Raw genomic sequence first — 22,330 nt, 5'->3', positions numbered from 1 at the left:
TCCTAGTATTTAATTCGTTTAGCTTTCTACTATTCAACGTAATTTTCCTATTTATGTTAAAAATATACATTGATTTATATTTTTGCCTCCTTTGGTAACGTAGTGTTCAAAAGGCACACAGGTTTTGAGACTATTTCTCTGAACTACTGAAAAACTACATGGTTGCATACAGAAGTGACAACACCATGCCACAATCACTGAATTACAAAAGAAACAACAACGTCTCTAAAATTCTCCAAGTCCTGGGCGGGCGGACTTGTGGGAAACGGAGTCCGGAAGTTTGTGAGCCCGCCCCGCGTGGTCATGGGAATGGGCCTTCTGAGGCTTCTGCGCATGTACAAAACTTCGCAGGCCCCTCTAGGTTCTCTGGCTTACCGTGAGAGACAGTCCCAACCTCCACGATCCTGCAGGTCTGCCTGTCGCTCTGGTAGTTGGTGCGGCCCAACTGGGAGGGCTGGCGAGGCCAGAGGGTTGGAGAGCTCCCAGCGGATCCCTGAGCGGCTCCAGTGAGCCACGGTGCCTGGCAGCGGGAAAGAGGCGCGCGGACCCCTGCGGGACCCTCGGCTGGTCTACCTTAGAGACTACGTGGGGGAGGCCTCGGCCGGGTGGCGGTACCCCGGGACGCGAGAGTCTGTGTTAGGGGGAGAAGCTCGCGTGAGATGCGGGAACGCGGGGACTAACAACCTCGGGGGGAAGATGCATATTTCGCGTGGACCCCGGGGCGTGACTTGTGCGGCCGCGGGAGGAGCACCTGTTGCGCATGCGTGATGGGTGCGCGCAGCCGCCGGGAGGGGACGGGTTTGAGCGGGTGATTTGACGCAGGGCAGAACCGGGTATAAAAGAATCATCTGGGAAAAGTAACCTACCTGAGACTTTACGTCTGTAAAACTGAAAGTGTTCCTAACACCTGCCTCCTGGAGTTGTCAGAGGCCTAGCAGTAAACATTAGCGGCTGTTAAAGATGTCTTACTTGTTACTTTATGCTCACTTGAGTGGGTGTAGCTCTCCCTGCTGTAACAGATTGTAAAACTGAGACCGACAGGAAAGTTATATACCCACAGTCACAACACTAGCAGATAAACTAGAAGACAATTTTAGTCGTTTCTCCAGATGTTATGGTCTTTGCAATTTACTATCTTGGTTATAAAAGCTAGCATTGCATCCTGCACAGCCCTTAGCACAACTTATGTGACGAAACAATTTGAACGATTGAATCTTAACCATGTTCTGTTTGGGGGATTTCTAGATGTCTTCAGAGCTTCTGATAGAGACAGCATAATTGTTTCTGAGTTAGGTCTGTAACTGTTCTCAGAAGCTTTGATTTGAGTTTATTGAAGGTCTGACCTGAGATTCTATGGGGGTAACTAATAAATACAGTTGAACGGTGGGCCTGGCTGACAATTCCAGTTAAAATGAACTTGCCCCGTGGGCGCATCTCTCATCTGTCTTAGAATGAAGCACCTCTTGTCAAATAAGGTGTCTCTGGGAACAGAATCTTACCTGGAGAAAACCATCCACGATTTGACTGGGTTTTTCAGCGGAGGCACTGTAGTTCTCAGAGAGTAGCAGGTTTTAGGATTGCACAGCCTGTTCAGAATGAGTAAGATTTGAGACTGTTGCCACTCTCAGAAGCCTTCAGGGCTGCCTAATGAAGGAAAGTCTGGACCCGGTTTCAGAAGAGAAGCATCTGGGCTGAATGAATGAAGGACAGTTAGGCTACACAGGAAATAGAACTTCATTGGAGGCGCTCCAAGGATATGCCTCAAAGGGACTTAAAACTAGATCGGAGTCAGTTTTGTCTCACCAATCCCAGCTCACGCCCCACTCTCTATTTTCACTCACTCTTCCCAGATTCTTAGCTGTCTTTCATATAATGAATCTGGCATTTAAAGATGTGCTGATGAGTTCTTTATAGGATAGCAGTACAAGAAGAGTTTCTTTTTCTTGAAAGATGAGGAAGAATTGGTGCTGAGGGTGTAAGTGAATTTCCCTGGTTTTATGTTAAGGGCAGAGCCCAAAAGTAAATACTGAATCTCCCCACACCCAGGCCAGTGCTGACCACATCATCACTGTGAAAACTCATTTCTTAAAAGACAAACATTTCAGAGTATACATATATTTTAGAAAAACAAAAAGCACCCTCACCTGAAAGTGCCTCCATCCTTTTTTTTTTTCCATAGCTTTGGTTGAGTCCTCTCTCTAATTCAGGGAGTAAACAAGGAAATACACATGTACCAACTTTTATTGTACAACCTGTGCTAAAGGTGTAGTTTTCTTCATTTAGCATACTGTAATTTGTTTTACCAGTTTTCTCATTTTTAAGACTTCTTTGAAGCAGAATAAAGGGGCTCATACATTATTTTAAAATATCAATAGACAGGAGTTCCATTCACCCAGTGAAATAATGCACACCCAAGCTTTGCATGGCTAAATCACGGTCATGTGTCCTCTCCTTTATCTTATGTCCTCTCCTGCCTCTTCTCGAGGTGAAAAGGATATTTGCCCTCAGAGAGGCATTTTACCCTGGTGATGTTGGCAGCTTTTTAAGGAGGCAAATCCAGGAACTGCAAAGCAATCTGTATCTTTAATGATTCATTCCTGTTTTTCTATCCCAGCTATACTTTCAGAGATTTCAACATTTTTCCAAGAAAGACCAGCAAATTATGAAGAAATCATACGTGAGTTGTTGTTGAAGTCATTTTATGCTTTGTTTAATCATGGATTTTATGAGGGTAATGACTCCTGTATTTTAAGTGGAAAAGTGGGAAATAGAATGCTTTAAAGGTTTGTTGGTGTTGTAGGATGTTACAGACTTCATTTTCTTATCCAACTTTATTAAGGTGTATGTGACAAAACTGTAAGACATGTAAAGTGTACATCATGATGATTTTGTATTTGTGTACATTGTGAAAGGACTTCTCTCATGTAGTCAGCAAACACATCCATTACCTCACATATTTCTTCACTGTTTGGCATAGCAACTTCCTAAAAATATTTATTTTTGAGAGAGAGACAGACAGACAGAGCGTGAGCAGGGGAGGGGCAGAGAGAGAGGGAGACACAGAATCCAAAGCAGGCTCTAGGCTCTGAGCTGTCAGCACAGAGCCCGACACTGGGCTCGAACCCACAAACCATGAGATTGTGACCTGAACTGAAGTCAGAGGCTTAACTGCCTGAGCCCCCCACGCACCCCAGGAGCAACAGATTTTAATTGTACAGTGATGGCAGCTCTAGTCGCCATGGTACACATTAGGTCCTCAAGCCTTCTTTGTTCTATAGCTGAATGTTTGCGCATTTTTACCAAGACTCCATTCCTTTTTATTGCTGAATAATATTCCATTGCAGAGATGGATCACATTTTGTTTATCTGCTTATTGCTTCATGGACAATTGGGCTGTTTCTGACTTTCCAGTATTGTGAATAGCGCTGCTCTGAACATTTCATGTGCAAGTTTTGCTTGAATATGTGTCTTTAGTTCTTCTGGGTATTTACTCAGACGTGAAAATGCTGGATCCTGTGTGAGTTGTATTCTTACTTTACTGAGGAACTGCCAGACTTTCTCACAATGGCTGCACGATTTCACATTTCCACTAACAATGCATGAGAGTTCATTTCTCCACGTTCTTGACAACGCTTGTCTTTTTATTTTAGCCATCCTGGTGGGTGTGAAGTAATATCTCATTGTGATTTTGATTTGCTTTTCTCTAATGATTAATGAGTACCTTTTCATGTTCTTGTTTGGTATTTGGGTATCTGTTTTGTATGCATGTCTATTCAAATCCTTGGTCTGTTATTATTATTATTATTATTATTATTATTATTCCTGGCACCCTTTATTTTTATTTTTTTAATTTGTTACTTTTTAATATTTGTTTAGTTTTGAGAGAGAGTGAGAGAGACAGAGCAAGCATGTGAGAGTGGGGAAGGGGCAGAGATAGGGAGAGACAGAGAATCTGAAGCAGGCTCTGCACTGTCAGCACAAAGTCTGATGTGGGGCCGAAATCCACAAGCCATGAGATAATGACCTGAGCTGAAGTGGGGTGCTGAACCGACTGAGCCACCTGGGTGCCCCTCAAATCCTTGGTCCATTTTTTAAATTGGATTTCTTGTCATTTGCACACAACAATGATAACCTTAGAGCCACAAAATGAATGACAGGGGCACCTGGGTGGCTCAGTTGCTTAAGTGTCTGACTTCGGCTCAGGTCATGATCTCGTGGTTCATGGGTTCAAGTCCTGCGTCGGACTCTGTGCTGACAGCTTGGAGCCTGGTGCAGACTTTGGATTCTGTGTCTTTGTCTCTCTTTGACCCTCCCCTGCTCATGCTCTCTTTCTCCCTCTCATAAATACAAAAATAAATGACAGATTCTCCAGAAAAAAAAATTGGATTTCTTGTAAGTACTTTGGGTAGTAGACTTTTATCAGATATATGATTTTCAAATATTTTTTTCTCATTCTGTGAGTTGTCTTTTCATTCTCTGGATAGTATGTCCTTTGAGTTCACAAAAGGTTATAATTTGGTAAAATCTGGTTTCTCTTTTTCTTTGTTGCCTTTGCCTTTGAGGTCATGTCTAAGAATCCATTGTCAAATCTAAGATCATGAAGATTCATTCCTGTTTTCTTCTAAGAGTTACAGTTTTTAGCTCTTACACTTAGATCTTTGATCTATTTTGAGTTAATTTTTGTGTATAATGTGAGGGGATATCCAGTTCCAGTACCATTTGTTGAAGAGACTATTTGTTTTTCTTTCTTTGGCTTGTTACTGTTATGTGAGGTGTAGTTTTGTTGTTGTGTAATGAATTTCTGTAAAGAAAGACTTTTTGTAAAGACTGTACTTGTTCCATTTCTTTACCAAAGTATCTCTTCCATTTGCTAATGGTGAATTAGTGATTTAAAAAAATTTTTTTTAATGTTTTTATTTTTGAGAAAGAGAGAGAGCACAAGCGAGTGAGCGAACACGCATAGGGGAAGGGCAGAGAGGGAGGGAGACACAGAATCGGAAGCAGGCTCCAGGCTCTGAGTTGTCAGCACAGAGCCTGATGCGGGGCTCGAACTCATAAACTGTGAGATCATGACCTGACCTGAAGTCGGACATTTAACCCACAGAGCCACCCACATGCCCCCAGTGGTGAACTAGAGATTTTCTTAGATCCAACAAACCAGAAGTCTCTGAGTCCTTGTGGCTGTGGTCTGGTGTGTCGGGGTGCACCACCGCCACTGCCAACTCTCCCCTCACCCTCACTTCCCGCTGGCGCAGAGCTGATAGCCATCAGAGGTGAGAGCCTGGGGCTTCGTGGGGTCTTTTCTGAACATGCACCTCGTCCTGGATCCGTGTATCTTCTAGGTTTCCAGGAACACATGTAAGTTTTTCAGTCTCGAGCTATTCCACTCCCAGCTTTTCTTGCCAGACTTTTTTGGCATAGCTCTTGTTTGCCCCATGGGTTATCTTTTGTTCCTGGTGGCGGCAGCTGGCCCATTTGCCTTTAAATGTTTTCAGCAGATGCCCTGCCCATAGTCCTTTCTGCGATGTGTGAGAGTTATGAGTGTTTTGCATTAGTCTTTTCACGTCTCCACCAGACAGGTTAAAACAGACGATCCCAAGTTGTTTGCGAGCCAGCTCCATCCCCCTCTCTCCAGCACAGGAATGCACATCAAGAAGGTGGGATTTCATCTCCAAGACTGGTGCCGAGCCAGTGTCATGGGTTGAATTGTGTCTCCCAGAAATTCATCTGTTGGAGTCCTAACCCCCAATACCTTAGAATATGAGCTTATTTGGAGACGAGGTATTTACCGAGGTAACCAAGTTAACATGAGATCATTAGAATGGGCCCTCGTACAGTATGACTGGTGTCCTCATCAGAGGCAGATTTGGACCCAGAGCTGCGTACAGAGAGAAGATGAGACACGGGGAGGTGGTGGCCTGCAAGCTCACGAGAGAGGCCTGGACCAGCTCCTTCCTGCACAGTCCTCAGGAGGAACCACCGGGCCAACACCATAGGCTGGGACTCTCACCTCAGAACTGTGACTCTAAATTTCAGTTACATCAGCTGCCCTGGCATCTCTAGCAAGCGAGTGCCCCCTGCCAGGCTGGGGTGGAACGAGGACAAGTCAAAGCCACACAGGTCTCTCCGCCCAGGTTTCAGCTCCTCCTGTATCTGTCCTTTGGTAGGTGGCTGTCGACCTCTGCCTCTCTTCCCGAGTTCTGATAAAATTCATTCTGACAGTTGCTGCCAGTTGTTTTGAGGTTCCTGTGGAGCGATGGAGCCCTGGCAGTTCCCTGCTCTCATCCTTCTGGTCCCGGGTCCGCCTCAGTGACAGTTTGCCGAGTCTGGGTTCCTTGACCTCCCTGCTTGTGCTCTTGTGCAGTCTCCACCGCTGGCTCCTGGGACTCCACACAAGCCCCTTCCTACCTCTCAGTGAGATTTCCTTCATGGAATCTTGACTTGGTAAATACGGTTTCCTAAAACATTGTTTCCTACTAGAGCTGTAACAGATTACGACAGATGTGGTAGCTGGAGCTGACACAGATTTGTCCTCTTGCGAAGTCTGAAATTATTCTGACGGGGCTGCGGTCAAGGCCGAGGCAGGACTGGTATCTTCTGGAGGCTCTGGGGGAGAATCTGTTTCCTTGCCTTTTTTTTTTTTTTTTTTTTTTTGGCTCTTGGGGCGCTTTCCTCCATTTTCAGAGCACATTACTTCAATCACTGCCTTTGTCTTCACATCGCCTTCCCGCCTACAGACAGTCTTTGCCAGCCTGTTAGGACCCCTGAGATTGTGCTCCAAGCACAATCTAGATAATCCAGGAAAATCTCCTCTTTTCGAGATTCTTACCTTAATCATATACGCAGAATCCCTTTAGCCATGTATGGGAATGTTCACAGGCTCCAGGGATTAGGACGTGAATATCTTTGGGGCCAGGAATTACCCAGCCACTCCTGGCTTTTCGTCCCTGACTCGCTGTACTATTTGTGTAGGTACATTGATTTGTCACTCCATTTGTGTAGGGAGACAAAACCGTATGTATGTACCATGAAAGAATAGGTATTTTTGTTGCATATGATTTTTAGAATTATGAACACTATCTCATGTTACCGCAGCTCTGTGTTTAAGATTTAATATTATACTTATGATCTATCCAAGTTGATTAATACTTGATTCTTTTTAATGTTCTGTTATGCCACCATACGTTTTAGATGTCCATTCTATTGTTAAAAGACATGTCATTTTCATTTTGTGTATAATTCACCGGTGAACATCTTTTACGTTTTCTCTCCCTGGATACGAGCAAGCGTTTCAAGCACCAGAGTGTACACACACGATTAATACTGTTGAATCGGGAAGAAGGGACTTCTGCTGTCACTTGGTACTGCCTGATTGTCTCTTAGGAGACCATACAGCCCACATCAGCTTTTATGATAGCACAGTGTACTTTATCTCCTTACTGATGGTTGCTATTGTTATTTAAGAATTATGGCTTGGGGCACCTGGGTGGCTTCTAACTTCAGCTCAGGTGATGATCTTAGGAGTCTTGTTCAAACCCAGAGCCTGGAGCCTGCTTTGGATTCTCTGTTTCCCTCTCTCTCTTGCCCCTCCCCGCTCACATTCTGTCTCTCTCTCTCTCTCAAAAATAACTACTTAAAAAAATTAAAAAATTATGGCCAGTCTGATGGATAATGAAAACCTCATTGTTGTGATTTGTATTTCTCTGATTGTTTTATCAGATTGTGCCTTTCAGTTTTCTTCTGTGAAATGTTGGCTTATATAGTTTGTGTATTTTTACATATTTTTCTATTGATTTCATTCTTGTGTTTCTTATTTATAAATATCCTTTATTGGTTTTGTATAGTAATCTTTGTTTTATTCATTGTAAATATCTTCTCCAGGGTTTGCTCTGTCTTTTAACTTCACAGTATCATTGGTCATGTGAAAGTTTTGCATTTTGATGTAGTCAGATATGTAACTCTTTTGTTCAGGGTTTGTTTTTGTTTTGTTTTTCGCATTTTTGTTTGTTTTTTGCAGTTGTTTTGTCCTTCCGGTATATTCCCATTATGTTGTGTACTCACATTCCTGTGTCTTAAATTCAGCAGATGTGTTCTCTCTGAAGTGTACCATCAAATTGAGACACAATTAGATTCATTTGTTTTATTTGCTATTTGTTTTATGGTTTTGTTTTCATTTTGATAATTATTTTTGTGTAAGTATAAAACATACAGTTTTTTGATGATGAACTGCACATATAATGCACAGCATATTCAGAAATCAGTCTGGCTTCTATCTCTATCCCCTCCATCCTGTTTCTTGTTCCTTCCTACCTTTGAAGATGGCCGTTTAAAAAAAATTTTTTTTTAATTAAAAAAAAATTATTTTAGAGAGAGCGCCAAGCGGGGAAGAGAGAGAGAGAGAGAGAGAGAGAGAGAGGGAGGGAATCTCAAGCATCTCAAGCAGTCCCCACATTCAGTGCAGAACCTAATGTGGGGTTTGATTCCACAACCCTGGGATCATGACCTGAGCCAAAAGAGTTAGGCCATCAACCAACTGAGCCTCTCTGGTGCTCCAAAGTTTTCATTTGAATTCCAGCTAATTAACGTGCAGTGTGGTGTTAATTTTACTTGTACAATACAGTTATTCTCGTATTGTTATTTTTAATATAAGCAGACCCATATGGAGATCTTTGTGGGTCCCATATTATACTTGATTTTCTCACTTGAACTTTTCTGTCACCTATTAATACATTATGGAGTTCACCCAGTGGCACTCTACAGGAGACTCCCCAGTTCTTTTTCCAGCCGCTCTGTGCTGCTCCCGTGGCGTGAGTATATGGTAACACATTCAGCCAGCTCTTTACTCAGCAGTATTTGGGCGGTTTCTAGTCTTTTGTAAATGTAAATAGTGATGTACCCTTGCACCTACATCTTTTCTTTCTTTGGCCAGCGTGCCCTGTGTTTTGTTTCCAGAAGCAGGATTTCTGTGTTAAGTGGTAAATCCATGTGTAACACAGCTAACTATTGCCATATTCCACTTCTTAGTGGTTAGTCATTTTGCTTTCTTAACAGCGGGAGATGAGGATGCTTTTATGCCAACAGCAAATTAAATTAAGTATATGTGCTTTTATTCTTTTGGATTTCTGCCAGTACATAGCAGTGAAATAATTTTTATTTTCATTTTTCTTTTTAAAGGGTAAGCTTGATTTTAAAAGGTTTAGTGCCGGTAGCATTTCTCTTCCTGTGAGTTTTCCCTTCACAATTCCTGCCCATATTTCATAGGGCAGTTGGTTTTCCCTTTTAAGGAACTCATTATATAGGGATATTAACCCTTTCTTTGTCACATAAGTTGCCAATACTTATTTCTGAGTTGTCATTTTTGTTAATCTTTTGATTTTGTTTTTTACTTTATTTAACTCTGCAGAGGGTTTTGCTTGCTTTTCAATTTTTTTGGTCAAATTTGTCATTATTTTATTGCATCAGGATTTTTAGTCCCAGGAAAATTTTATTCTTTCTTAAGTTATGGAGGAACTCACCCATGTTTTCTTCTATAATTTATGTAGTCTTTTACATTTAACCTTGACCAGTCCATTTGCAGTTTTCCTGATGTATAGATAAGAAAGGATCCTATTTTATCTTTCTTATCCTATCTATTAAGTTATCTTTTAAAATAATTTTTTTACCATTTATTTTTTGAGAGACAGAGCATGAGCAGAGGAGGGGCAGAGAGGGAGACAAATTCCAAAACAGGCTTCAGGCTCTTAGCTGTCAGCACAGAGCCCCATGTGGGGCTCCAACCCACGAACTCTGAGATCATGATCTGAGCCGAAGTCTGTTGCTCAACCGAGTCACCTAGGCGCCCCAAGTTATCGTGTCAGTCTTAATGAAAGATTCTTTTTCCTACTTTATGGTACTGCCTTTATCATTTACTAAGTTCCAGATGTATCTGAGTCCATTTCCATTGATATTTCTTTTTATTTATGTGTCTGTACCATATTATTTGAATTACGGAAGCTGTGTGTTTATATCTGGTACTGTTTGGTAGATTAATCCCTCCTCATTACTCTTTTTCTCAGGTTTTTCTTGGCTTACTTTGCTTTTCTTCCAGTTAAAATATATAACCAACTTGTCTTATTCCCACTTAGAAGCTTTATGTATTTTTTTGAGACTGCCTTAAATTGCCCTATTAACATTACAAATCAGTCTTTTTGATACTAAGATTTCTTATGTGAGAACATGAGCTAGCTTTAGTTTCTTTTAATAGCTTTTTAAAGCACTTTCATAGCTTTCTTTATGTAGGTTTTCTTCATTTTTTTTGTTATAGTTTCATGTATAAGTATTTTATTTCAGCTTTTTTATTTTACAAATTTAAAAAGATAGAAGCATTTCCCCCACATATTTTCTTTGTCTGTGATATCCCTGTTTGTACCCAAAGTGTCCGTTAAACTTCATTGGGTTTAAGATCCAATCAAAGATCATAAGATCGTACCCTTACATTCTTTCATAGAATAGATTTTTATCCTTTAAGTCCTGGTCACATGTCTTGTTGAATAGTTATTATTGAGCTTAACAATGCTTTAGAATCATCTGAAACTCTCTGAATATTCCTGTACCCAGACTACCCTTCATACCGGCTAAGTCAGAAACTCTGGGGATGATGCCAGGCTGTGGGCAGCCATGTTGAGAAGCATGTCCGGAGTGGCCCCCATGTCTGTTTTGACTGATCCGTTTTTCCTCATGATTGAGTCAGATTATGTATTTTTCTCAGGCTCATTTATCATATACATCTTGTAAGGTATAAGTGTAGCATATTAATAATACCACCAAATATCCCATTTGAAAAGTAGACTTTTTTCCCTCTCTTTGTGAACTAATCATCTGTCACGTGTAATTCGGGCACGGTGTGAATGTTCTTATTCCCAACAGCCTTTCACCCAGTGGTTGCTGGTGTGGGTTGAGCACTGTTTCTCACATTTATTGGTCATGGAGCTTTTGTTTTGTGAAATCACTGTTAGGTCCTTTTCCCATTTTTCCATTAGATCATGTTGTTCTTATTGTTTTAGGAGTATTTTATGTATTTTGGGTATATTCCCTTTATTATTTCAAGATGTTGCCAAAATGTCCTGTTCTCTGATTTGCTTTTTGAAAAACTTATTTCCTTTTGATTAGTAGAAGTTCTTAACTTCAAGGTCCTCCAATTTTTTTCAGTCTTTTTCTTTATGGTTAGTGTTTTTGATGTTTTGCTTAACTTTGTTTGTTTGTTTGTTTGTTGTTGTTGGTTGTTTTTTTTTTTGCTTGTCTACAGATTGCAATGATAGTTTTTTTGTGTAATGTTCTGGAAGTTTTACTGATCACACCGTCCATCAGGAATTGATTTTCACATATGTGACATTGAAATCAACTTTTTTCTTTTTTCTTTTTTTTAATTTGTTTTTTTCATGTCCTTTTCTCACTGCTCTACTAATAACACGTTTTTTTTAATAAAACAAGTGTCCATGTTTGTGGGTCAGATTCTACATTTTAAATTTAGTTCCATTGACCTTTCAGTTTATTCTTTTAGTGATAGCACGCTCTGTTAAATTACTCTAACATCGGAATAAATCTTTATATCCACTAGTACATCAGTTTTGTATGTCATAATAAGTTACGTCAAATTTTATAGGTAAGAAAACACAAATTTGTTATCTCACAGTTTTGGTGGATCAGGAGTCTGGGAATAGGTTAGCTAGGTCCTCTTAGGCATAAGGCTGCAATCGGAGTGTCACATGGGTTCCCTTCCATACATCTGTGGCAGAATTTATTTCTACATAGCTGTAGAATTCGCAGTAGCTTGCTTCTTTCAGATCAGTAGAAGAATGTCCCTGATATTTTACCCTCTTTAAGTGACTTGCATGATTAGGTCAGGCCCACCCAAGGCAATCTCTCTTTTAGATCAGAGTCAGTTGATTAAGGTATCTTAATTATACTTGGCAAAACCATACACAAGGAAACCATATCACAGAACACAAGTCTCTCCCAGGTAAGAGAAGATTATTCAATGTGAAGGTCATTGGAGGTCATCATCTTAGAATTCTGCCTACCTCAGTGTGAGTTTACTCATTTTGTCCTCCAAAGTGGCTTTGGTTACTTTTAGTCATTTGAGTTTCTACATAAGTTTGAGAATGAACTTGTCAGTTTCCACAGAAATATCTGCAAGATTTTAATTCCAATTGTCTGGAATTTATAGGCTAATTTGGGGGGAGAAATGAGGTTCTTGTAATATTGAGTTGTCCAATCCATGAATATAGTGTATTCATTTATTCAGGTATTCCTTGTTTTTTTTCTCAATAATACTTTAACAATTTCTGGGTAATAGTCTATTCTTTTCCCTGTTAACCAGTTTTTAGTATATGGCATGAGTATTTATTGGCTATTTGTTTTGATAACCTGGGAATGATGCATCTCTGTCTCTGCTTGCTTATGTCTGTTTGTTGAAATATTTTCCACAGTGGCTATCACCTAAGTGGGTTGTATGTAACCCAGGGACTATGCAAGATAGTCCATTCAGGTATGGGAAGAAAGTACTCAGCTGCTTCTCTACATTTATTTTAATCCCTCCCCAAAAAAGAATGGAGAAATCTAATGTACAGTGAAATGAATATAGACAGTAATACTGTATTATCATTAGATAGTATGGTAAATGTAGCTACGTTGGAAATCATTACAATATATAGGTGTATCAGAGTTACACGATGTTATGTGCCAAATTTATTCAGTTGAAAACAATAAAAATGACTTAGAAAAAAAATGAGAAAATTTCTTATATATAGATTGACAATTAAGTTGACAATTATATTTTTTAAAAAACGGCTTCATAGATGGAAGAGTAACCAAATATTTTGACACCCTTTATGGAGTTATGTCCAGAATTGCTCGTAACATATTCCCTGAATACCACTATAGCTGTTTATCTTCTCAAGAGTTTCCACAGTACTCCCCTGTGTGTTCACTGTTACTCCTTGCACTACACGTATTTTGGAATTATGCATGCTGATGCTGTTGCCCCAGGTTCGTGAAAGACAGAGACTGTTATCAGTGAAACCCACCCCAGTAGCAGGAATAGAACTTTTCTCTCCTCTGTAACCTCCATCTACTTTGCGCATCTTTCTCCTGTAGTAACATCACATTGCAGTTACCTGCTTACATGTTTGCATCTGTCAGATTATATGCTCCTTGAGAACAGTGATGGGGTGTTATTTGTCTTCAGATTTTTAGAGTAGGAGGGTTCTTTTCGGCATGTAGGCGCCTGGCGGGACACCGATAACTTAGCACGGCGGTGAGAATATCTGTCACGGGGTCCCCTTGCCCAGCCAAGTGCACAAGTAGACGTGCCCTAACACTTCCGTGTTGCCTGTGAATAGCGAACACCGTAACAGCCCTCTGTTGGCTATCCCGTGTCTTCCAGTTCTCATTACTTAGACTTGAACACAACCGTACTGTGCTGTTTCAGGGATCCTTATCATTTGAGGATGTGACTGTGGGCTTCTCCCAGGAGGAGTCGCAGCACCTGGATCCTACCCAGAGGACTCTGTACAGGGACGTGATGCTGGAGAACTACAGCCACCTTGTCGCAGTGGGTAAGGGATGGTTTGCCATGTAGACTCCTAGTATGCATGTACTTTCTTGGTTTGAAACCTATAGAAGCTTTGTTGAGTTTAGTGATGTGGAGGCCTGCTATTCAAGTACTCAGGGGAAGGATTGTTGAAACACTGTAAAGAATGTTTTCTTTTTCGGGGTTCCTGGGTGTTTCAGTCGGTTAAGCTTCTGACTTTGGCTCAGGTCATGATCTCACAGCCCATAAGTTGAGCCCTGCCTTGGGCTCTGAGCTGCTCAGAGCCTGAAGCCTGCTTTGGATTCTGTGTCTCCCTCTCTCTCTCTGCCCCTCTCCTGCTCGTGCTCTGTCTCTCTCTCAAAAATAAATAAACTTTTAAAAAAATGTGTGGTTTTTTTTCAATGAAATATTGTATTTGGCCCCCGAAGGGTCGTTTTCTGTGTTCTTCAAAGACCCTGAAGCCCATGGGCCTAGTCCAGTTCCCATTTTGTTTCCCATTCGCAGGGTGCTATGTCCCTAAACCAGAAGTGATCTTCAGGCTGGAACAAGGACAGCAGCCATGGCTCGTAGAGGAAGAGTCCCCAGACCAGAGCTGCCCAGGTGAGTTAGTATGTGTTAAGCAGTTGGACAACAGGTGGCACGGTATGAATTCCTCTTATTCTCAGGTGTGTGCTTCTATGTTCATTTGACATTCAGCAAATACTGAGTACCCCCTGTGCAGCACGAAGGTTTTAGGTGCTGGAAATACTTAAGCAAACTAAACTTGTTCTTCAGCTCGTGGACCCTACGTTCTGATAGGGAGAGGAAGATAAGAAACAAACAACAGTTTGTACGTAACACACAGACACATAATATGCCAATAAAATAGCAAGGAAGTCAAAGATGAAAAATAATAAAATGTTATACTGGAGCAGAGAGGTTCAGGAAGGCTGTTAGGTGATATCAACTTGAACGGAATGAGGGTGAAGATCATGGGGAGTCTGGTTGGCAGAGGGGACATTAAATGTCAGTTCACCAAGGCAAGAATGTACTTGGTGTCTTTGAGGACACCCACGTGTCAGTGTGGACTGGGGGAAATGAGTGAGCAGAGAGTGGGAAGAGTTGACATTGTAGAGGTAATAGATCTCAACCTGTGTAGGGCCATTTGGGCCATGATAAATACTTTGATTTTATTCTGAGTGAAATGAGAAGCCTTTGGTATAATTTTACCTAATAAGCAACATATGCTTATTTTTTTCTTTTAACTCTTCTCTCTGGCCACTGGGCAAAGAAAATACTCCTGAGACAGAAGAATGAAAACAAGACCATCAGGACAGTAGTTCGGTCTATGCGGAGGTGGTGATGGCTTACCCCTGTGGTGGAGATGATTAGAATTGGTTGGCTTCTGGTTACGTTTTAAAGGTAGGACCTAGAAGATTTGCTGTGAGTTGGGTAAGGAATGTGAGAGGAAGAAAGGAGCTGAGAGTGACTCCAAGGATTTCATCCAGAGCAGCTGGATGAATGGGTACCAGTTGTCAGGATGGGAAGACTGGGGAGAAGCAGTTTAGGAGGGGGCGTTAAGTGTTTAGAGTACACATGCCAAGTTTCAGGTGATTATAAAATATCCAGTTTTACCTGGGAGTGAGCATTTGGCTGTATGAGCAGAAGTGGTTTGGGGGAGACCCCAGGTTGGAGATAATGTATTTGGAAATTATCAATTTGTGATAGTATTTAAAGTTTTTAAGTTTAGTGTTTGAAGCTAAGGGATCAGACAGCCTCTCCTTAGAGGTAAGAGTGAACAGATCTGAGAGGTCTGAAGACTGTCCACTGGGCCACCAGCTTTCAGAAGTCATTAAAAGGAGAAAGTTCAGTGAAGAAGAGAGAAGCAGCAGTTTGGGGATGAGGTGGAAACTGAGAATGCAATGTCCTGTAGCCAAGTAAGACAGTTTTGAAAGAATCTTTAAGAATTCAGTGTATAAATACAAGGATCTTTATGTTCTCTGGATGAGATGACCTCGTTATGATGAACTTAGCTAAGCCATTTATTAGCTTAGACGAGTCACTTAACCTCTGTGAGCTTGTTTGCTCACTATGAATGTCAGTAATAAGACGTTTGTCGTATATGTGTGAACATCAGATGAGGCAAGGTACAAATGACACAGTGCCTTGCTAAAATTGGCATTCAGGAAGTTTACACTTTTAGCTAACATTTCACTAGTGCCCTCCTAAAAGCTCGGGATACATCAGTGAATAAGAAGCCGATGACTTTCCTTTTGTGGAGCTTAGATTCAGGAGGGAGGTGTAGAAGTAAGCCCATAAAGGAAGAAGTAGACAATAAACAAGGATGCAGATAAATTAGTCCTATAATTTCAGGTCATGCTGAATGCTATGAAGAGTTTTATTTTTATTTTTTCTTAATATTCTTTTTAATGTTTATTTTTTAGTGAGAGAGCGTGTGCATATGGGTGTGAGTTGGGGAGCGGCAGAGAGATGGGGGGACACAGAATCAGAAACAGACTCCAGGCTTTGAATTGTCAGCACAGAGCCAGATGTGGGGCTCGAACTCACAAACCACAAGATCATCACCTGAACTGAATTAGGATACTTAAATGACTGAGCCACCTAGTTGCCCCATTATGAAAGGTTTTAAAGATAAGAAAATGAGATGACTTGACTGTTTCAGCCAAGTGGCCCAGGTGACTCTTCAAGATTTTAGTTGAAAAGGACCTAAACCACATGATCTCTGAGAAGAGCATTTCCTGAGACAGGCAGGAATGCCCTTGTCTTGTCCGGTCAACAGCAGGATGGCTAGTGTGGCTCTGGTGTGCTAAGCGCAGTGAGCAACAGCATGGAGTAAGGCTGGAGACCTCAGCATAAACTTGATTTTGAAGTTATCAGCAGTGCCACTAAATTTGAATTTCATTCAGATAAAACCATGGGGGTCTTTTGCAGTTCTTAGTGACAGAGACTATAATATAACCAAAAAAAAATTTGATCTTCATATGTGATTTCCTTGCATACAGCTCCAAAAAGGAAACTGAGAAAACAGCAAGGAAGAGAAATACCCAGAGAACCTTAAAAAACAATCAAAGCTAAGCCTGGAAACATCATAACTGAATAGCTGAAAATGAAAATGAAAAGAAAAATCTTGAACCGATTAAATTATCAGTTAAAAGACAGCTGTCAAATTAGATCTTCAAAATAGATAATACCTTCCTATAGCTAAGATACCAGGTTTTCATTTATTCTGATAAGTCTGCATTTATATATTCAGGATCTTTTGCCCGCTCAACATTTACCATTCTACTTGCCGATATGTAGCATGTCCTGGATAGGATATCCTGATCCCTTCAGTGTGGCAAGAACTAATGTTACAATTAGCATTTACAAATCACAAATTTTCCCCACTTCATTTGTTACGTTCTATGAGCCATCTACTCTTACAAATGATAGTCATAGTGCTTTTACTTTTCTGTCTTCCTTCCTAATGTTAAATCAGTATCATTATGTTTTTGTAATCTTGATAAATTATTTTATATTCTCATTTTGCACTGACATCACCCAAAGCCCTTGGGTATCCTGTTTTATTCTTTGATTGTTTAATTCCTAAATGAAATTAGACTTTGCTCCACAAAGCATCTAATTTATCATGTTAATATCTTGAGTTTTATTTTCCCCAGTATGTAATGTAGCAAGTTTAAGCTTTTCTCATTTAATGACCCTTAAATATGGCTACATCTCATCTCTGTGGCACCAAACTGGTGCCAAACTCCCATCCTTCTTCCTGAGTATTACACACAGATATGCTTTCCTGCTCTACAGCTCACATTTCATTTCTAATGTCTTTGGTGATTTTTGTGAATTGATACATGAAAAGTACCTGGAACAGTACCTGGCTCATGGAAATGGTCTCCTGTTGTTATCATCATCATGATTTTTAAGCACATTTTTAAAAAAAATTTTGTATGTCTTTATTTTTTTTTTAATTTTGAGAAACAGAGACACAGAGTTAGCAGGGGAGGGGCAGAGAGAGAGGGAGACAATCTGAAGCAGGCTCCAGGCTCTGAGCTGTCAGCACAGAGCCCGACTCGGGGCTCAAATCCACGGACTATGAGATAATGATCTGAGCCGAAGTCAGATGGTTAATCTACTAAACCACCAAGGTGCCCCTTTAAGCACATTTTTAAGTCTACACTCAGCTTTCCACACCTTTTGTAATGTAAAATGTTCCTTCATTGCTTTGATTTTCATCATCTACCATAGAACCTGGTTCCTGATGGTGTATGGATGTTGAATGAAGCTATTAACTGGGTTATAATTTTTTCTGAAAGCATATATTATTTTGTTGTATAACATATAGTGGATATTGGATTATTACTTAATTCATTATCTGCAATTCTTGAGTGAGAGAGCCTCTATACATTCATTCAGAAAATACTACAAGAAGTTAATTTCTGGGGCACCTGGGTGGCTCAGTCGGTTAAGCGTCCAACATTGGCACAGGTCATGATCTCACGTTTTGTGGGTTCGAGCCCCGCATTGGGCTCTGTGCTGACAGCTTGGAGCCTGGAGCCTGCTTCAGATTCTGTGTCTCCTCTCTCTGCCCCTCCCCGCCTCAATCTCTCGCTGTCTCTGTTTCAAAAATAAATAAAATTTTAAAAAAGAAGTTAATTTCTAAACGTACATGTTGGGTTATAAACCTGTAGATTCTTGTCCAGAATTATAAATTTGATCAAGAAGAAACTTGGCCTTTGTTTTGGGAAGCACCCCACCTGTTAAGGACCATTACTTTCAGAATCCTTATTACAAGTCGGATCCTTCAGAATATCAGATTGTCCCTCTGTGACCTCTTCAGGGCATTCTCATCTACTAAACTTCGTAGCCTCTTTAGTTCTCTGTATTTCCCATTCCTAGATCAGCACCCCTCTTTTTTTTTTCAAGGTCTGTTTCCTTTTCATCACCCTTTATATTTATTTCTCATGTACATATAAAGTCTTGGAGTACCTATTTGTAAATTGCCAAATATAGTTGTGTTTGTTATAAGTTTCTATTCCCCTTTTCCCCCTCTGTCAGGTTTTATTTCTTCTGATCCAAAAAGATGGGGCAACATGAGTATTTGGATCTCTCTTATCTCATAAAACTAAGTCAACCATGTAAAAGAGCATTTGTTTGTAAGTGTAATTTCATCATAATTACAATAAGATTCATAATTTGATTGTTGTGGGGTTTCTTTTTTCTCATTTCTAGAAGTCTGCAAAGTTGATAACCAACTAGAACAGAATCAAGAAATCCAGGATAGACATTTCTGGCAGGCTCCATTTATCAACAACAAAACACTGACTATACACAGAGGTAATGTATTAAGAAACATTTTTAATTTTCTCCCAGACAGCATTCCTTCTATAAAAATACCCTATAAGTGTGACTCATGTGGTATGAATTTGAAACGTATTTCAGAATTAATTAGTAATAAGAAAAGCTGTTTAAGTAAAAAGCCTGATAACCTCAATCCATGTGGGAAATTGTTCCTTCATAGTAACCTTGGAAAAACTCAAATGAGAGAGAAACCTTGTGAATTCATTCAAAATGGAAAATACCTCAGTAATAATGAAGATGTCATTCCATATCAGAAAATTAAAAACGTAGAGCAATCCTTAATTCAAAGGAATAAGGAATATGAGGAATACAGGAAAGATTTCCATGGGAAGGTACTTGTCCCATATAACCAAGCTCATATAGGAGAGAGTCCTCATGATTATAATGAATCTGATCAAATGTTCTGTAATAATTCAATCTTCATGGTCCACAAGATAGCAAAAAGAACAGAAAATCTTCATGAGTTTAATGAATACGGTAAAACTTTTGAGAAGTCATCCCTCTTGAAACCTGGAGTTCACTTAAAGGTAAAGGATTATGAGTACATGGGTAGAGTGGTTAGTTTCAATAGGAGATCAGTCTTCCCTGACACAGGAGAGAGAGAATTTGAATATAACAACTTGGGAGAACCTTTCTGGGAGAAGGCTGTTCTTAATGTAACTCCGAGAACACACGTACAAGACAAAGTCCATGAATGTAACGAATGTGGAAAAGCATTCTGCAAGAAGTCAAAACTCACCAAACACCGGAAAATACATACAGGAGAGAAACCCTACGAATGTAAGGAATGTGGGAAATGCTTCTCTCGGAAATCCCTCCTCACTTTACATCAGAGAATCCACACAGGAGAGAAACCCTATGAATGTAAGGCCTGTGGGAAATGCTTCTCTAGGAGTTCACACCTTGTAATTCATCAGAGGACTCACACAGGAGAGAAGCCCTATGAATGTGATGAATGTGGGAAAAGCTTCTACCATAAATCCTGTCTCACAGTACACCAGAGAATTCACACAGGGGAAAAGCCTTATAAATGTAACCAATGTGTAAAACCTTCATAAGCAACTCAGTCCTCACAATACATCAGAAAACACACACAGGTGAGAAACCCTATAAGTGTAATCTGTGGGAAATTCTTCTCCAGAAACTCGTACCTTACAGTACATCTGAGAACTCACACTGGGGAGAAGCCATATGAATGTGAGCTCTGTGGGAAATTCTTCTGTCACAAGTCAGATGTCACAAAGCATGAGAAAACTCACAGAGTGGGGAAACCCTATGGATATAATCAGTGCAGGAAAACCTTTAGTCGTAACTCTGGCCTAAAAGACATCAGAGAACTCACACAAAGGAGAAACCCTATGAATGTAACGAGTGTGGGAAATCCTTTTCTGAGAAATCAGTCCTCACAGTACATCAGAGGATACCTTTTAAGGTGAGAAACCTTTTAAGTGTAATGAATGTGGGAAACCCTTCTACAGTAAATCAGACCTCACTAAACACCACAGAACTCACACAGGCAAGAAACCCTACAAATGTGAGGAATGCGGGAAATTCTTCTCTAGGAATTCATACCTTACAGTACACCAGAAAAGTCACACAGGGGAGAAAACCTATGTGTGTAAAAAATGTGGGAAAACTTTCTATCATAAGTCAGACTATACAATACATAAAAGAACACACGGGGGAGAAATCCTGTCAATGTAATTAGTGTGGGAAAACTTTCACTTGCAGTTCAGTCCTCATATCTCATCAGAGAACTCACACAGGTGAGAAGCCGTATGAATGTAATGAGTGTGGGAAATCATTTTCAGAGAAATCAGTTCTCACCATACATCAGAGGATACACACAGGGGAGAAACCTTATAGGTGTAACGAATGTGGGAAGCCCTTCTATCATAAGTCAGATTGCACTGAGCATCAGAGAACACACACAGGAGAAAAGCCCTATGAGTGTAATCATTGTGGAAAAACCTTCAGTTGCAACTCAGGCCTCAAAGTACATCAAAGAAGACACATAAGAGAGAAACCCTATTGAGGGTGAAATAAATGCCAAGAAATCAGTTATCACAATACATCCTAGGTTACAGAGATGAAAATTTGTAAATATAGCGGTGAGAGAAGTGTTTCTCTCATGATTCATACCTCAAAATACCATGGAAAATTCACAACGGACATGACTCAAAGAATGTAAAGAATGACAAGTCTCTTACCAGAAGTCATCTCCCAGAGCAAACAAGAGAATACTCATGGGGAAAAATACTCTGAATTTGATGAGTATTTGAAAATTTGTCATAAATAAGACAACTAAAACCAGCATGTAGAAGAAAGCGTACTAATGCATATAGAGAATATGGGGAATTATTTTATGGATTAGAGCCAATTAAACCAAGAATTTACATAGCAGGTAATCCTGTCAATCAAACAGATACATGAAAATGTTCTTCCAAATTTGGCCATTAATAATCAGAGAAACCACACTTGAGAAAAACTCAGCATCTTGTATTTTTTTTGAGACCTTTATCTACAAGTTGTGCTCATTGTATGTCAGGGAAATAAAATAGGGTAGATGCCCAAAGAATGCAGCAAACATAGTAGAGCAACTTTATCAGAAACGCCATTTGTTGAGCAACACAATTGATAGAGGAAGTCACAAAGATGTTTTGAATGTACAGGCCTTGACAAAATTTCTGAAGATTTTATTAAAGGAATTCTGTCTTTAGGGAATATGGACAGAAAATTTTCTTTAGAGCTCTTATTCCTAAAGTTATGATTTTTCTCTGACCTCAAAAATTTTTAATAGAAATAAAGCTGAAGGTGGATATTTATAAAAATATTAACCATGGAATGTGAAGTTTTTGAAAAAAACAAACAAGATAATCTTCTCAGTTTCTGATTTCACTTTTGGAGAAACACGTGTCACCCCATGACATTCCCTATCATGAGCCATCATGTGTTTTTGATTCGTCTGCCCCCCAACTATGCTGTTACCTCTGCAAATAACGTGCGAGGATCGGTTCTTCCTGGGATCTCCTGTAGGGGTTCCTAGCATAGACTAGCCCATCCCAGAATGTACACCGCCACCAGCCAGGGACTGTCTGAAGGACGTGTCTGCTTCCTCTTTGTAGCGTCTGGAACCAGAAATAACACTGAATGTCTACGCTATGGTACTCTAGCGCATATGACCTCTGTGCCCCAATTTACAATTACAGGAAGAACATCGTAGCTTTTTGGCTTGAATTCAAGGCCTCTTGACCCAATTGCAGCCCACCTTCCCGAGGAGAGAAACTTGGTGGTGTTTCATGAAACATTTCCTGTGTGTGTCAAATTATGAGCGATAGCATAGCCTTTGGTGTGCCCGTGTGCCTTCTGCAGGTTGGGAGTAATGTATTTGACAGTAGTTGAAGT

The 22,330-nt window shown here is 40.3% G+C and overlaps 1 protein-coding gene across 1 annotated transcript in view; it reads left to right on the top strand.

Annotated features, from left to right (window-relative positions):
- Positions 1-233: 233 nt before the first annotated feature.
- Positions 234-22,330, top strand: part of LOC115285386 (zinc finger protein 33A-like) — a 54,836-nt gene continuing 32,739 nt past the window's right edge. The window contains 7 exon segments of the mRNA XM_029931670.1: positions 234-410; positions 2,615-2,677; positions 13,469-13,595; positions 14,075-14,170; positions 18,797-19,966; positions 19,969-20,044; positions 20,046-20,357. Of these exon segments, the coding sequence (XP_029787530.1) occupies positions 2,663-2,677; positions 13,469-13,595; positions 14,075-14,170; positions 18,797-19,966; positions 19,969-20,044; positions 20,046-20,357 (1,796 nt within the window). The 5' untranslated portion in view covers positions 234-410; positions 2,615-2,662.

The sequence above is a fragment of the Suricata suricatta genome, chromosome 2 (genome assembly GCF_006229205.1).
Source record: "Suricata suricatta isolate VVHF042 chromosome 2, meerkat_22Aug2017_6uvM2_HiC, whole genome shotgun sequence".
Classification (NCBI taxonomy): Eukaryota; Metazoa; Chordata; class Mammalia; order Carnivora; family Herpestidae; genus Suricata; species Suricata suricatta.
The sequence above is the reverse complement of the archived record's forward strand: the minus strand, read 5'-3'. Positions and strand labels throughout refer to the sequence as shown.